Source organism: Rousettus aegyptiacus, unplaced genomic scaffold, assembly GCF_014176215.1.
Source record: "Rousettus aegyptiacus isolate mRouAeg1 unplaced genomic scaffold, mRouAeg1.p scaffold_m13_p_10, whole genome shotgun sequence".
NCBI classification, from domain to species: domain Eukaryota; kingdom Metazoa; phylum Chordata; class Mammalia; order Chiroptera; family Pteropodidae; genus Rousettus; species Rousettus aegyptiacus.
The window spans coordinates 93,453,274-93,469,395 of NW_023416285.1; the positions used below are offsets into that span (position 1 = coordinate 93,453,274).

The window sequence follows — 16,122 nt, forward strand, 5'->3', positions numbered from 1 at the left end:
TTGAAAGAATTTCTCATTTTGTATGACTAAAATATTTTTTAAATTAGCTGATTGGACCCTACACAGACTGTGAGTTTATGTCTCAGGATTTTAGAGTTTCAAATTATTTTAGACTGTCGATTAAATATTTGCTTTTAGTGCTATAGTTGTACAGCCAGTGTCGACAGTGTGTCTGAGAGAACATATATAAAGTGTAACCCTAGGGACTCATAAGTGTGCCTGGCAATTGGTAGGCACTCAGTAAATATTTGTTTAATAAAACAAGTAAATTACTTTTACTTATCATGCTATATTCATTTCCTAGTGCCGATATAACAAAGTACCACGAATTGAGTGGCTTAAAACAACGGAGATGTATTCTCTCACAGTTGTGGAGGTTAGAGTCTGAAATTAAGGTGTCAGCAGGACCAGGCTGTCTTTCAGGGCTGCATGGGAGAATCCTTCCTTGACTCTTCCTGGATTCTGCTGGGTGGCGGCAATTCTTGGTGCTCCTTGGCTTGGAGCTGCATCACTCCAATTGCTGCCTCCATCTTCGCATGGCCCTCTTCCCTGTGTGTGTCTGTGACTTGCCTCACGAGGATGCCTGTCAGTGGATTTAGGGTCACCCTCAACCGGCACGACCTCATCTTAATGTGATTACATCTGCAAAGTCCCTCTTTCCAAAGCAGGTCATAGTCATAGGTCCTGGGTAAACATGAGTTTTCGAAAGAGACTGTTCAACCCAGTTTACATGCTAATATTAGGACTCTGGTTTTCTGCTACATTTTAGCTTTTTCTACATAGAATATGACTTTTTCCAGTTACTGGTTAATAAGAGAGAACCATTTAGTTAAAGAACAATTATACAATAAGAACAATCAGAGAAATGACCTGTCCACCAAGACTTTCAAACTTAATAATTTCCAACACTCATAAACATTATTTTTACTATTTCAGTTTGCCCTAGCATCATTATTTAACCAAGTCATTCTCTTTTGGTTACACTTTCTTACTCTTCCTTTGTAAAAGTGGTATAAATTGCTCTCCTCGAGTTAAAAATTTAGTAGGAATGAAGCGACCTTTGCTGAATCTGCTAACTTTTCTCGCAGATCGTCAGACTGTCCTGCGTCCTCATCCGGTGTTCTTATCAGCTCTCCCCTTCTTTCACGTGTGTCTCATTGTGGTTTGTCTCTCTTGTGCCTCTTGATGCACCATACAGATGGCGGGGGTTCAGCCCACAGTGGTTAGCAACCTCATCTGCAGCCTGAGTGGGGTGAATAACCTTGCAGGTCAAACCCGCAGCGCTACATTTCATCTGAATGCTTTCCGCAGGACTTCTGCCCTCAGCTTTATAGGCTCATTAGATCCTATTTCTTTTAAATAAGAAGTTTATTATTATTTTGACACTCATGGATCTCAGCCCGCCCAATCTCAGTGATAACTGTGGAAGCTGCTAATCTCCTTTCATTAAGGTCAGAAATAGTCTTGACTCCTATATTCTGCACATTAACTGGTAAACATTCTAGGGCATAAATAACCTTTCTGAACTATTATATTTTTACCGACTTAACTGGACTTTGTTTCTGTCATGAGATTTTTTTATGTCAGATTTTTTTGTCTTCAAGAGAAATCGATATTATAGATGTATTTGGGTATTTTTCTTCCTTTCAACTAAATTTTATTTTAAATCATATTTTATGTCTTGTCAAACATTTTCTTTTCTGTGTTTTGACATCTTTCACCAGGAGGCCTGCAGAACAATAATCGATCCTTTTTACTTTCCCATTACTTTTACCTCCAGGTATTTAAAGGACAAATATATAAAGATGATTATTTTTAAAGTTAAATTTTTAAAATGTCTTCTGGACCAATATATATCAGAAATAGCAAACAGTAATAATTTAGTGGTAGTATGATCCCAGTACAACACTGTAAGCATCTTCCTCTGTCTTCGGAACTCTGAAGTGTACTGTGGTTACTCTTTATGTCTTAGAATGCCACAGTAGCGGCCCTTCTCTGAGCTCCACTGCAAAAAGGAAATACACAAGCTCGCAGAACACTTAACATTCACGCATATCCCAGATAGCCCTCTCCTTTTCACTTATGTCTTTATATATATATTTTTTGGAATTGATTTTACCAGCACATGGTAAACAGGTCAATAGAACATATGCTTAATTATGCTTAAGCATTGTTAACTGTAAATTATTATAAATTTTAATCTCCCGTCTGGTTAAACATGAGAGATTAAACATACTCATTTAGTAACCCCTTCCCTCTGAAATGCCACTAAACTGACAGCACAGAGTGTTTTCAAAGGCAAACCCACAAGGAATAGAAATAGGAGCTATGATAACAGCTGCCTGTTTTTGGAAACCAGAATCCAGACATTTAGTAATCTTACCGAACCCGAGAAAACTAATCATAGGCTAGCAGTGAGAAATTGGGGAAGTGCCCGATTTATATATCGGAATCTCCAAGAGGTTGGGTCATTGCCTGTTCCAGGCACCTCTAGAAGTGGAGGTGAAGCTAAAGACAGTAGAAGCGGTTCACCTGCTGCAGAAGCGGTTGGAGCCCCCCACCCCGGCAGGAGGCTGGAGGATTACTGTTTGGAGAGGGCACAGGGTGGCCGCGGAGGGGATGCTGGAATGAATGTGCGGAGCCGCTGAGGAGGAGCTGAGTATGCTGAGTTTGGGGCATTGCAGCCTCCACTCAGCTCCCAGAACATCAGCAGCCAGGTGCTTGTCTTCCTGACAGGAGATCAGAAGAGCCTTATCTGGGGAGTCTGACCAGCCGAAGAAAATAAACCCAATGATGCTGACTGCAGGGCAGCCCCAGTGAAACTGCCTGGCCAGTGCAGACACAGTCGCGAAGCCCTGCCTCTGCACACAGAGCTTTCTTTCTATGCGCTTTTTAGTGTCCTGCTTTTAAACGTGAGCAGACGATGAAATACCTGTTTCTTCAAGGCAAGGAGCTGACATGCGAGACAAGAACAAATGGAAAAAACAACTTGTAAGAAACAGACTGTAGCATAAGAAGAAAACGAACACACAGAAAACTATCACTAATATCTTCAGAGGGATAAAAATAGATATTGCATCCATAAAACATATATAGACTGCCATAAAGAGGAACATTTGAGAACAATAAAGAGCATATGAATATAAAAATGATAATAGAAATGAAAGATCCTAGAGGATGGTTTGAAAATAAAAATTGAAGAAATTTCCCAGAAAGTAGATTATAAAGTTAAAGAGATGAAAAATAATACAGAAAATATAAGAAAATTAAATGACAGCCAGGAGATCCTACACTGTAATAATAAGCATTTTGGAAAGAGAAAATGGGGCGGGATGAGGGGAAGACTGGAGAAATTAACAAAGGAATTATTGAAGAAAATTTCTCAGGACTGAGAGATAGATGAATTTTTAAGATTGAAAAGATCCATTCAATGCCCAACCTTGTGGATAAAAATAGGTCCATACCAAGCATAGAAATGCGAAGCTTCAGATGTGGAGAAAGAAACTCCTACAAGTTTCTAGGGAGAAAAACAGACTTCATATAAAAAAGCAAGAATAGAAAGAATAGCAACTCTGGAAGCTGGAAGACAATGAAGGCAGTGCATTTTGACCAAAAATATTTTCCAACTTAAAATTGAAAATAGCCAGTTAAGAAAGAAGGAAGCTCTCAGACATTCAAAGTTTCAAAAATGTATCTTCCACACACCCTTTCACAGGAGTTAGTGGAGGATGTGCTCCTCCAGAACAAGGGAATAAATCAGGAAAGAAGAGGAGGGAAGTGCAGGAAATGGGACCAAGGCGAAGGGAGGCCTAGCATGTGGTGAAGGGAGAGCCCAAGACACCAGCCGTGCGGCAGCCGGGACAGCGCAGGTCGCAGAGCCGTGGGAGAATACTCCGTATCTGAACATCGCCAGAGGAGCTTTATGCAACTTAAAGTGAGTTCGCGATTGAAGTAGTGACAACTATGTCGAAAACAAAGAAATGGAGAAATAATGCAATGATTAGCTCCAAGGAAAACAAAAACATCGTGCTGGAAAGAAAAAAAAAATACTAGACTGTGGCGCAGCTGCGAAGTTCTGCATGGTCTTAGCAATGCAAACTCCGACGAGGTCTCTGCGCAAAGTGAAAATCTACCTCTGTGGACAGGAAAGGCCGAGAAGAGGTGATGGGAAGAGGGAGAGCATGGGAGGAGGAGAAATGGGGTGCCGCTGGGAGAGACACTTTTCATCATGTGCCTTCTTGTATTATTTTCATGTTCGAACCATGGGAGTGATTTTCCTAAACCAAAAGAACCTTTTTAATGAGAATTATTTTACTATTTGTCATAGACTTTTCAACAGCTGATTTCCATACAAATGTGGTTTCTTCTCCTCTTTTTCCTCTTCAGAAATTAAAACACAGAGCGCGGGGTTGTTCACCTGATATCAGACAAATAGACCTTGATGTCAACCGCACATTTAGGGACCATATTATGTTTAGAGACAGATACGGTGTTAAGTAAGTAAAATTTAATATTTATGCAATGTAAATAGCATTTATAAATAGTCTGTATCAAAGTCTTCATTAACTTAAAGTGTAGGCATTTAGAATGTCTTGTATAAACTATAATTTTGATTCTGGTCCTAAAGGTTTAAGCTTTTGCAGATCAATTGTTCTATGTCATGTGAAACTTAGGTCCTAATTTAATTTAAATTTATGACAGAGTCGCTGCTATAAAATTGATAATCATTTTATGATTTGGAAATTCTTTAAAAATAGGGTAGATTTTATTTAAAAGTGTTCAAAAAGAAATGAGAGGTCGTGTTGCTTTTTGAAAATTATGTCAGAGATAAATATATCCCTATGACCTTGACCCCATGCATGATGAAACTGAAAAATGTGGAGATGAATGAATGAATGAAATGACTTACAACAGTTTATAAATGGTACAGTTTTGCTGACCTCTGTATTGGTTAAGGTCTAACCAGAGAAACAAACCAGTAAGAGGCAAATGTTAAGAATTATTTTGAAGAATTGGCTTACACAATTGTGAGGCTGACTTGGCAAGTCTGGATCCGCAGGGCAGGCTAGCAGGAAGGGCAGGCCGAGACGCTCAGGCGTGAGCTGAAGCTGTCATCCACAGGATGACCTGCACTTATAGCCTATAACCAAATCAGGCCTACCCAGGTTGTCTAGGATGATCTCCCCTAAAGTCAGCTGATGAAGGGTTTTAGTCACATCTGCAAAGGACCTTCTTTACAGCAAGACCTAGATTCGTGTTTGGATAACTGAGTATTGTAGCCAGAAAGGCTGACATGTGAAGCTGACCATCACAATCCACCCTTGGCAATTTAATTTCTAAAGAATAACAAAGTTATACTTCCAAACAACTTGCTACAGTTCTTCTTAAAATATGTCAACCCCTTCCCCACAGAGGGGTGCAAAATCCTCGTGTGATGTTTGCTTTTCTGCTTTGATATTCTACAACGTAATTACTTAATATAAAGTTAATTATTATTAATATAACTTATGGAAGATGATAAGAAAAAAGAGAAGGAAGAAAACTAAATATTTTTAACATATACACAAAGTAAGGAAGAATCACTCCTAACATTTAGAGTCATCATTTCTGCAACCGGACATGTGGCCGTAGCTGGTTTATCACTCCCTTTCCATGCCCCACTCCACATGCCCTCTGCCCTAAGCCAGCATCTCTGCTGGTTTTGAATCTTTACCTGGTGGGGTGACCTAAGCCTGTATTCCTAAAGGGTCAGGACCGTTAGCAGTCCTGCCCGAATTAGGTTGTTGTCATAGTTTTCCATTGACTTTAGCCACAGGGCTTGGTAATGCTATGAGGTACCCTAAATGTTCTCCTGTATTTTAGACATACTTTTCCTCATGCCCATTGTGTAGTAGCAACTCAGTTTCTCCTTAGTAACGAGGATCAGTCACCCTAATCAGTACAGTCACCTCCTTCTTTGCCTGTTGATTCAGAGTCATGAGCAACCCAGAGTGGCTTCACGTTCTGTAGAGTCACTGTTGTATCTCCTAGTGGGAGCATACCTCTCTTTAGAACTAAGACCTCTTAGACCAGTGGCAAGTCCCAGGTTGATGAGAAGGGAAACAAACATTTTTCTGGTGGAATACCAGGGATAATGGTGGATGGAGCCTCTCCCCTTTCCATTCCTTGGATCCTGGCTATGGGAGAGGCAGCACCATGTGTAGGAGGCTGCCTTAGAACACATGCAGCCTCCTGGAGGACGCTGACCCGCCCTGCAAGGTGCTACCCTAGCTGGCCCTGTTCCAGGCTTCCAAAGGCCATTCCACAATTTTCTCAAGCCGCTCCTATGGGGACGATTTTATGCTGAGAATAGCTCAACAGAAGAGGGCAACAAATTTAAGAAATTGTGAAACCCTTTATGTTTTTTGGTATAAATTCTTTCCATCAAAATGAATGTTATCTAGCCTCGAATTTAGACCATATAGAGTATTGCTTAAATTTGAGCTTTGGATCATTTCTTTATTCTAATAGTAATTTTAGAAGGATTATCAATTTGTTTTCAGTCAACCTGTTGTCTCTTATTTTGTTTGCATTTTTTAAAATGTGCGAAAGAACTTAAGTTGTATTCGATATCAATTTTCTTTCCTCTAGGCAGCAGTCCCTGTTCCATGTTCTGGCTGCGTATTCTATCTATAACACGGTAAGTTGGAGCACGGCTGCCCACGGCTCTTCAAGTTGTGTTCTGAGGACTGGTGGACTCTTCCGGCACTCCCTTCCTAACAAGGCCCTTTGGGCTGCACTTCTTCATCTCAGGGCTGGACGGTCTCGACAGCCCCTTCGAGCTCCATGGATCTCTTCCAGGCGCCCGTGGTAACCCTGGGTCTTAGAGCAGAGCTGACTTAGAGGTGGAAAAAGTACAACATGCCAGTGAACCTCCCCCCCGCCGCCCCCTGCTTTTTTCAGTCTGTTTGTTTTACTATTATTGTGTTGTTTTGTTTTTATTTTAAGCAAACAGGACTAAGAATGAGCAGGGCTAGGAGGGCAGGAAGTTGGTAGCTAGATTAATTTTTGTTTGACTCAGGATCACATTTTATCCACTTGGTGAGGTCTAGCTAGACACGACCTGTGCCTACTTGCTGTCCCCAAGAGCAGGCTAATGCTAATCTTTCTAGTGATGGAACATGCTATTCCGTAGGTATTCATCATTCTGGGGCAGATGATAATTTGGGGAAAAATGAATTAGGATTGAACAAATTTGGATGTTCAATAAATGCTTGTTGACTAGGTTTCAGGGAAGATAGCCTTGAACCTTGGGAAATGTACTTTCCATTGTAATTAAAACCTTTAAGTTATAAGGGACAGAAATTCTCAAACTAGGAGAGTTAAAAATGAGTTTATGAAAGGACTTCTCATAAAAATGAAGCAAAAGTTGGGCCTCATGGGAATCGGAGCTGGAAAGCGAGCGCCGTCAGTGAGAAAGGTCTGCGCTTTCTCTCTCTTCCACTCTGGAGCCACATGCGGCTCTGACGCTCTCTGTAAACTGTTTTTCACACCTTCTCTCTCCAAATCGCTTCCTTTGCCCACTTACCAGGTTTTGCATGGCTAAGACTGTGCCCACAGAGTCACCGTGGCCATTCTGTTCCAGTGCACACCCCCCGGGTGCCGTCTCTGCGGCTTCCTTCCTGGAGAGGGTGTGTGACTAGTCGCTGCAGCCAGCTAGCTGTGTCCCCGGGGTCGGCGGCGTCTTCCGCTCCATTAGCTTTGGTTCACATGGTACCAACGAGAATCCCTAAGGCACTTCTCAAAGATGGGGCACAGGCTCGATGAGTGTCCCCAGATGTGTCCACGAATAGGTCCAAAAATTGATAGGAGGCAAGACAGCGAGTTGGGAACTATAGGAGAGATTCGTCAGCATCCGAGTGAAAAAGAAAGATATTGAACTAAGAATCTTACATAGAAAAGCTATTGCGCTCTTTACAGAGGTTATAACAGTACGAAACAGGGGATAATAACAAATACCTGTAGGTTCAGACGTTGTCCACACCTCTACATTAATTCTTAACACATTTTGTTCTTTTCTGGCTCAATGCTGTGAAGATTTGTAATATTTTTCTGTAGAATTGCTTACTAAATAATATGTTTAAGCATTTTCTGATTATTTTATAGGTCAGTTTTTTATACGTGCATAAACATGTAATGTGATCTTAAAACCCCCCAATTTCTTTGTTCTTACTTACACTTTAGGAAGTTGGATACTGTCAGGGGATGAGCCAGATCACAGCTTTGCTCCTTATGTACATGAATGAAGAAGATGCTTTCTGGGCCCTGGTCAAACTCTTCTCAGGCCCCAAACATGCCATGCATGGTAAGAGACCCCCGTAGTTTCTCATAAACAAGTAAGGGAGGGAGAAAAAAAGCAGATGAAAATACAAGTCCCACTCTGGGAGATGCTTGGTAGAGTTAAGTACAAAAACTCCATGTCTTGGGGTTCATTCAGTTTATCAGTGTTTGTTGCTGATTTCTTATTTCATTCTCTTTTATTGAACTTTTCTAAATTTTTCTGTTCACATTTATACTCCTTTGTGTTTACCCTAAAGTATATTGTTGACATTTTAAAATTCTTTCCTTCCTTGCCCCTTGAATCAGTAGAAACTAATTTAGGTTTAGAGGAATTTAGGAAAAGATGTATTATTTGGAGAAATAAAAGATGCCTTTTGATCAGAACTTTTAGACCATCCTGCAGTTATCATTTCAGTGAAATGTATACTGGATATTGTGATATATAACTCTTTGTCAAAAAATATTAATTGAGAAATGACACTTAGGTGTTCAAAGAAAAGGTACAGAATAACTAAGTAGTTTTGTATTTCAGTTGTATGTTTTCATTTTTTTCAGCCATAAGATCGATTCCTTTTTATATAAAAGGCATTCTGGACGCTTATTATTTAATATTTTAAACTTGCATGATTTTTTGATTTTCAAGTTAGAAGACTTTTTAATAATCTTTTCCTTATTATAATTGCCAAGCATATGCAATAAACTTTATTTTAGAAAGTTTGGATTGCACCTTGTCTTGGAAATAAAGTGACATTCGCCTATATAATACAAAGGTATTTTCCCAGTGCCATCCATGTGATAATACCAAATTAAAAACAAAATTAAATACTAATTACTCTAAGAATAGATCATCTAAGCTTTGTTCATGAGTATTTAAACTTTATGTGATAGGAAACCTGCCACATGTTTAAAGTGCTATTTTAATATTTTCAAAATTATGACCTTCTATAGTTTATAGTTTATTAAATATCACATTCTTACCATGTGGTTTTTGTGGTGATAGTTCGTGTGTGTGGTATAAGTGTGCACATGCATGCGTGCATATGTGTGTGTTCGCATTTGGCCGTCTCTCAGTGTTTCATGTAAAAGTTTTTTTTAATAAATACCATCTGCATGATAACTGTTTCTGGACGGTCCGCACCCCACAAATAGACTCCATAAATAAGACACATTACATTGAATTGCTGTCCAATAGACAGTATCATTTAAAAAGTCATCCTGAAGAAAAGTCACTGTGCCTTATATCAGTCATTTTGCTTTACTGGTCGGCATTGCTGATTATGTTTAAATACAATGGAATGTTACAATTTAGGTAGTATGTAATTATGTGGAACGCTGACCAATTTTAGGAAAATCATTTTTTTAAAAAATATACTTGATAGCTTACTTTCAACAATTATTGTCACCAGTCTAATCAATAAAGCAGTGATAATTTTACTACCCTACAATTTACATTTACAGTGCAGTTTTGGTCATTATTAGGAGTAAACTTGTTCGTAGAGATATTTGTTTTAAGGTCTGCCTATGAGTTGTTAGAAGCACAGTTTACCTCAGTTCTTTGTGTTTCCTATGAGAGTGGTAATTATCACTTATAAGTGTATAGAATAAAGTGAGGACTGAAAAAAAACAAGATTTAAGATACCAAGTCTGGGATATCACTGCAAAGTGAAGAAATAAATGTTAGGTATCTTAGCCTTAAGCTAATATTTATTATTGAAGAGCATTGCTTTTTTCAAAATCAAACTTTTTCTCGAATTTCCATTCCTATCAAATTGACCATGAAAGTGGAACAAGCAGAGAGATATGGATTTAAAAAAAAAAAAAATGAAATCATTTCACTGGAAGATATTAGTAAGGGAGGAATAGAATCTTTATTTCTGGGAATTTTTACACACAATTTAAAAATAGAATTAGTTAAGAAATAGTCCTTCCCCAAAGATTATAAAGCAGTTTTTCCCAATAGTGTATTCCCCGGATTCTTGGAGGAACACAATTTTACTGTTTGGAAACAGATGTTTTGTGAGGAGAAAATGGACTTCGAACTCTTGTAAGTCTAGGAGACTGAGTTAAACAAAGAAAAACAGCTTTCTTTAGTGTGTAAAACAACTTAGAAACATTAAGAAGCTCATATCCATCATGAATATCCAAGAAGGGTATGTAGGACAGAAAACATTTCCCCTGGATTCTTTTTTAAAATCATAGAACATCTTTCAAAGTTACACAGGACCCAGGTTGTTAAATAGTAATATGGAGGAAGTATAAATCATAAAGTCGTTGAGCATGTCAGCTTTAAGAGATTGTGTAGAATGTCTGAAAGGAAACTTGTGACTAGAAGTAGGTGTAGAGTTCCACGAGTTAGATACACAAAATTAATACTACTTCACCTTTTACAATTAGTTACCATCTAGAAATCTTATATATTAAATTGTAAAATCTGTGGTATAAAATATAATTTTTGATGTAACGATCATATTCTGCCAGTGTATTTTAGCTGATGTTAAATATCACTTACAGAAAGGATTAAAATAGTGATAAAAAGAAAACTTTAGAAGCATGATACTAATGGATTTGTTAGAATAAACCTGAAAAAAGTAATAAAATATTTATTATGCAACATATTAACAGTAAAACAAAATGATAAGAAATCAAGATTAATCTGTAAAAAATTCGTGCATTTAAAGGATAGCCCAGCATTTTAAGAGAACAGATAATCTTGATAAATGGCTTTAGTTTTCATTTTTTCTTAGCTTCTTAGTTTTCATTTTAATTCAGAAGTATTCTGTCCTCTTTTATATTTTTATAAGGTTATAGGAGATCTTTAGAAAACAAATGCTAGATCTTGAGTTTCAGTAACCAAAGCTCATACACAATTATTTTTTTGTCAAGGAGGAAAAATATTTTGGTAACGACTGGGTTTATTGTTTGTTGTCATTGACAGTTAAAAATGAAAGGAATGTGTTACATTTTAAAATAGGGATATTTGTTGGTATTGTTTATGAAATATCATTTTTATGTTTGTATTCTAGGATTTTTTGTCCATGGTTTTCCTAAACTGTTGAGGTTTCAAGAACATCATGAAAAAATACTGAATAAATTTCTGTCCAAGCTTAAGCAACACTTGGTAGGTAGATGTGACATTGACTTACACCCACCTGCAACCAAGAATAAAGGTAGAAGGATTGAGTGCAGCCTTTGGTCTCAATTACCTTACTGATTTGCAGTGCTGTCCATTTCATTTACAATGCAGTTGTAATTGCCAGTTGATTAAAGAACATTGGATTTGTGAAATTTAATATTGATGAACTATCACAACCCTAACTCAAACTTCTTTGGAGCCAATACACATAAACCATTCAACTTTTAAAGATATATGATATATCAGTAATTTTGGAGGTGTTTTTATTTCACAAAAAGTATTTTAAGGGTCATAAAAACATCGTTTGTGAACCATATGTAAGCTCTATGATGAAACAGTAGTAGTTTAGTAAAGCAGAGATGCTTTAAACTATATTAAAAACAATCAAAGTGTTATATTTGATTTGCAAAAGTAAAAATGAGGGAGGAGAGGAAGTAGAAGAGAAAAAATAGAAATACTCCAGCATAAAAAAGATTGTAATGAAATGGTTTTATGTTTAGCTTTGGCAGCTACTTCCAATGGCCTTCCTAGCTTTTAGTATTAGATGTCATAATTTGTTTGCTACAATCCAGAAATTGTCAAGTCTTTGTTTTTTCAGGATTCTCAAGAAATCTTCACAAGTTTTTACACAATGAAATGGTTTTTTCAATGTTTCCTTGATCGTGTGAGTATTTATTTACAAAACCCAATCATAAAATTATAAATACAAGACAGGGCAAACTATTAATCTTCTTTCTGTTTTGTTTTTAATTAGACTCCCTTTACACTAAACCTCAGAATATGGGACATCTACATCTTTGAAGGAGAACGAGTCCTTACTGCTATGTCTTACACTATCTTAAAATTACACAAAAGTAAGAAAATGTTTATATAAAAATTTCATGAACATCTAGCCATGTTTTAACTCTGATTTCTCATTCCTCACTTAACTTCATTTCCTTTTAGTAGTAGGTTAAAAAAAAAAATGAAAATTAGTGAAGAAGTTATCTTCACTTGCTAGTTTACTTTCATTGATTCTTATGACTAGAAGGTTACCACATTGCCAAGGTCTTTTCTCTATATCGGTTTTGTTTTTCATACTTAAGCAGTAGACTTCGTTGTGCTTGTTTTGCCAGTACTATCAGTCTTATTAAGTATTTGTTTCCTCTGGGAGCCCCTCATCCTTTCTATCATTCTGAATCTCAGGTTCATAATAGAAGAGAGAGACCAAAGAAACCAGGCACCTTAGTTAACAGGTCTAGAGAGGACATTTTCCACTACTTTTCCTTTATCCAGGAGAAAATGCCCAGCTCCAAGCTGTAGACCAGAGACGCAGAACCTCCAGCTCATCTCTCTGCCTGACTGCATTGTGTCCTCTGGGGCAAGTACAGTCCATGTCTGTAGTTGTCTAAATGCAACAAGGCTTTGAAAAGTCTGCAGCTGCAATATTTCAAGGGCTCTGTAAATTTAATGTGCTGTGCCTTACTTTAAAATCAAGAAATGAGAGTTTTTTTCATGAAATGAAGAGCCGTATTCATCTTGAAGTCTCAATTCAGCCTTAAAAATTATGTGACTCCTTTTGTGACTATGCGGAGAAGAGAAGCACTGAAAGCTTTAGAACTACATACAGCACTGCAGGTCGCGGTCGCTCGGCATAGTTTCAGGGTCACTGTATTCCCCTTCACGTTATTCTCGAATGGTTCATCTGTTCAGTTTCCCAGCTAAATTACAAGCTCATCGAATACTTGGAGTTACGTTTTGTAGATTTTCTCCCTTCTGTGCTTGGCGTTGAGCTAGGTACATGTTAGGTGCCTTAATATGAGATTGATCATGTAAAATGAAAAGCATGGACTTCACGAGCCCCAGATTATCCAAACTTTAGACGGGAATGAAAACTCCCTTTAAAGTCATGTTCGTATTGTTTACTATGAAAGAAAAAGGTTCCGAAGTGTCGTGGTTTGTTTCCCGTACACCCTGATCCTTATTCCCCCAACACACAAACCACAACCAAAACAAAGCAGTTGACAATGAGTTGTCCGTCCAAGACTGTCAGACCGCGGGAGCTCAATCCACCTCTCTCCATCTCCCCTCCTTCTCCCCACCCCTTCCCCATTCCTTGTTTTCTCTCTTTCCGGATTATAAACTGACTAAGATAGAAAACAAAAGTATACTTTTTATTAAGATATATACTTATTAGTTTCATGTTCCCTAAACATGCGTAGAAACATAATGAATGCCCTATTTCTGCATAGGTCTCTTCCCCGTCCTAAAGTATGTTTTACTTATATAACTCTTGATTAATTTTGACAAGTAAAAAGTTTCTTCAACCTTTGTAAATAAACTTTAAGCATAACAGTTGCTTTATATGCTGTCATTTCTTAGGCTAAATAAGCTGTGTGGGAAAAATCTGTCTGCTGCTGTATATCTTTTTCTTGGGAAGAGAAAGCTCAAAAACTTACAGAAAGTTCCTTTATCTCCATAGAAAGCTTCAAAAACTCTGTCTGGGCACCTTAACCAGTAGTTAGCTGAAGCTCCTACGTTTTTTCTTGTTTTTTTTTTTTTTTTTTTTTTTTCCTGGTTGTCTTAACAATGTTAAGAAACATTGTTACTGGAGGTTCATCACACAGTAGTTTTAAATAGTAAAAAAATCTAGAAATAACCTAAATCCCCAAAATTAAAAGACCGATTATGTAAATTACAGTGTGTACATACAGTAGACTCTTATAGCTGTTAATAACGGTAGTGTAAAATTCTATATGTTGAAGTCAGAGATATCAGTGATATACATTATTGAGTGGGGAAAAAAACGAGGTGAATAACATGGAAAGTATAATTTACTTTTTAAAATTGATATACATGTACATGCATCTGTCTACTTGTAGGGCAGTGAGATCTTAGCTGATTTTTACTTTCTGTTTTATATCTGTAATTTGATTTTCCAATAAAATTAGTTTTACAAGTAGAGATATAAATAAAACTAGTAATTCAGATTTTTTTCGAAATTCTAAAGCACTAAAAGTATAGGCCCAAAAGTGGATTTGGAGCTCTGTATCAATAAAACAGAAAGACCTCATGTCATCTTGGGTGGTCTTTTTATGTCTATTCTCTCTAAGAGGCTCCTGCTCTAGGTTAGTGTTCATGCCTCGGTATGGTTATTCTTACACCAATGAGACGGTATAAGTAAGTATTCCCCTCCCCACCTTTCCTGTAGGAGTACCTGCTTTTCTCTGTGACTGCTTTATTATCAGAAAATATTTTTTGTGTTACGGAATTTCAGTGATATTCACAATGCCATATTTAATTTGTTTGCTGTGCCCTTTTCAAAAAATATTACACCAGAATAGAATACATTTTCTCAACCTAAAGTAGCTGTTGACATGGTATTTTATTTCTCTCCTCCTTTCTTAGAACATCTAATGAAATTGTCTATGGAAGAACTTGTAGAATTTCTTCAGGAGACCTTGGCAAAGGACTTTTTCTTTGAAGATGATTTTGTAATAGAGCAGCTTCAGATTTCTATGGTGGAACTAAAGCGGGCAAAATTAGACCTTCCAGAACCTGGTAAGAAATATCCAGACACTTTATATCTAAATTATAATTATGATTGGAAGACACAGTACAATTAGCACAAGCCTTTTCTGTTTCCAAACATAAACATTTTATATACTCACGATGACATAATGTAAATCAGTGTCTTACCAGCTGCTTGTGACTTTATTTTAAGAAAAAGAAAATAAGTGTATTAATTAAATCGGCCTTTCTTAATAAAAAATTAGAATTTCCTAATCGTCCTCTCCCGACTTAACTTTAGAGTTTGGTTGACAAGTAATGCTGTTGTACAGACGTAACCATGTCACTTTAAACTAGCATAATCATAAGCACTTTTTACTTTAACCATTTTAATTTATGAAACCATATACAATAGCAGAGCAAGTGAAAGTTCCATTTTATAGAAGAAACTAATGCTAAAATGCTTCACTATGAAGCTACAGAACCAACAAGTGGCGTTACTGACACTTGAGTCTAACTGCTAATCCAGGGCTCGGCAGTATGTTGCAGTGCGGATGATATATTTTATTTAGTTATTCCAAGGCATCTTCCAGCACCTCCTGTTAGGTTTTCTGCTAGGTGCTGTGCTGGGGATTAACTGAAAAGAAAAGTCATGCTTCTTGTTCTTAGGTGCACACAGGAAAGAGAGAATTTACACAAAGACAGATTGTGCAGGGCAGTAAGAGAGCTAGATGCAGGCGGCCTGGGGAGGGATCAGAGGAAGGGTAGCAGAGGACGAGAGTGAAGAGAAAAAGAAAATGTAGGGACATCTGACTAGGATAACTCTTAAGAGTTTTGGCCGGATATTACTTGACACTGTGTGATTTCCTGAGAAAAAGTTATTCTGCCCTTTTCCTTTCTGACCTTTGTTGTGTGGATGGGTGTGGGAGGGAATAGGGAAGTGGAAGATCCTGGGCGAGAGATGAAAAGTGAGTAATGTCAGTGCCGTACGCTCTTCGATGGTGTTGGGTTGGGCGCTTCCACTCGGTGTGGCACAGACTCTGATGTCGGCTTGTGTGTGTGCAGAACAAGCAGGAATACATTCATGGGAAACATCTTTTTACTCTTTGGTAAAAATCAAGATGCTCTGCTGTTAGTTACTTAATTGCAAGGGGTCTAATCATCAGTGTTTCTCTCAGGTT

At 37.6% G+C, this 16,122-nt stretch overlaps 1 protein-coding gene across 3 annotated transcripts in view; it reads left to right on the forward strand.

Moving 5' to 3' along the window:
* Positions 1–16,122, forward strand: part of USP6NL (USP6 N-terminal like) — a 137,719-nt gene that overhangs the window by 104,307 nt on the left and 17,290 nt on the right. For all 3 annotated transcript variants that reach the window (XM_016133329.2, XM_016133326.2, XM_016133337.2), the window contains 7 exons: positions 4,387–4,496; positions 6,631–6,679; positions 8,224–8,344; positions 11,343–11,437; positions 12,051–12,116; positions 12,207–12,306; positions 14,840–14,992. In XM_016133329.2, the coding sequence (XP_015988815.2) occupies positions 4,387–4,496; positions 6,631–6,679; positions 8,224–8,344; positions 11,343–11,437; positions 12,051–12,116; positions 12,207–12,306; positions 14,840–14,992 (694 nt within the window). The remainder of the gene's footprint in view (positions 1–4,386; positions 4,497–6,630; positions 6,680–8,223; positions 8,345–11,342; positions 11,438–12,050; positions 12,117–12,206; positions 12,307–14,839; positions 14,993–16,122) is intronic.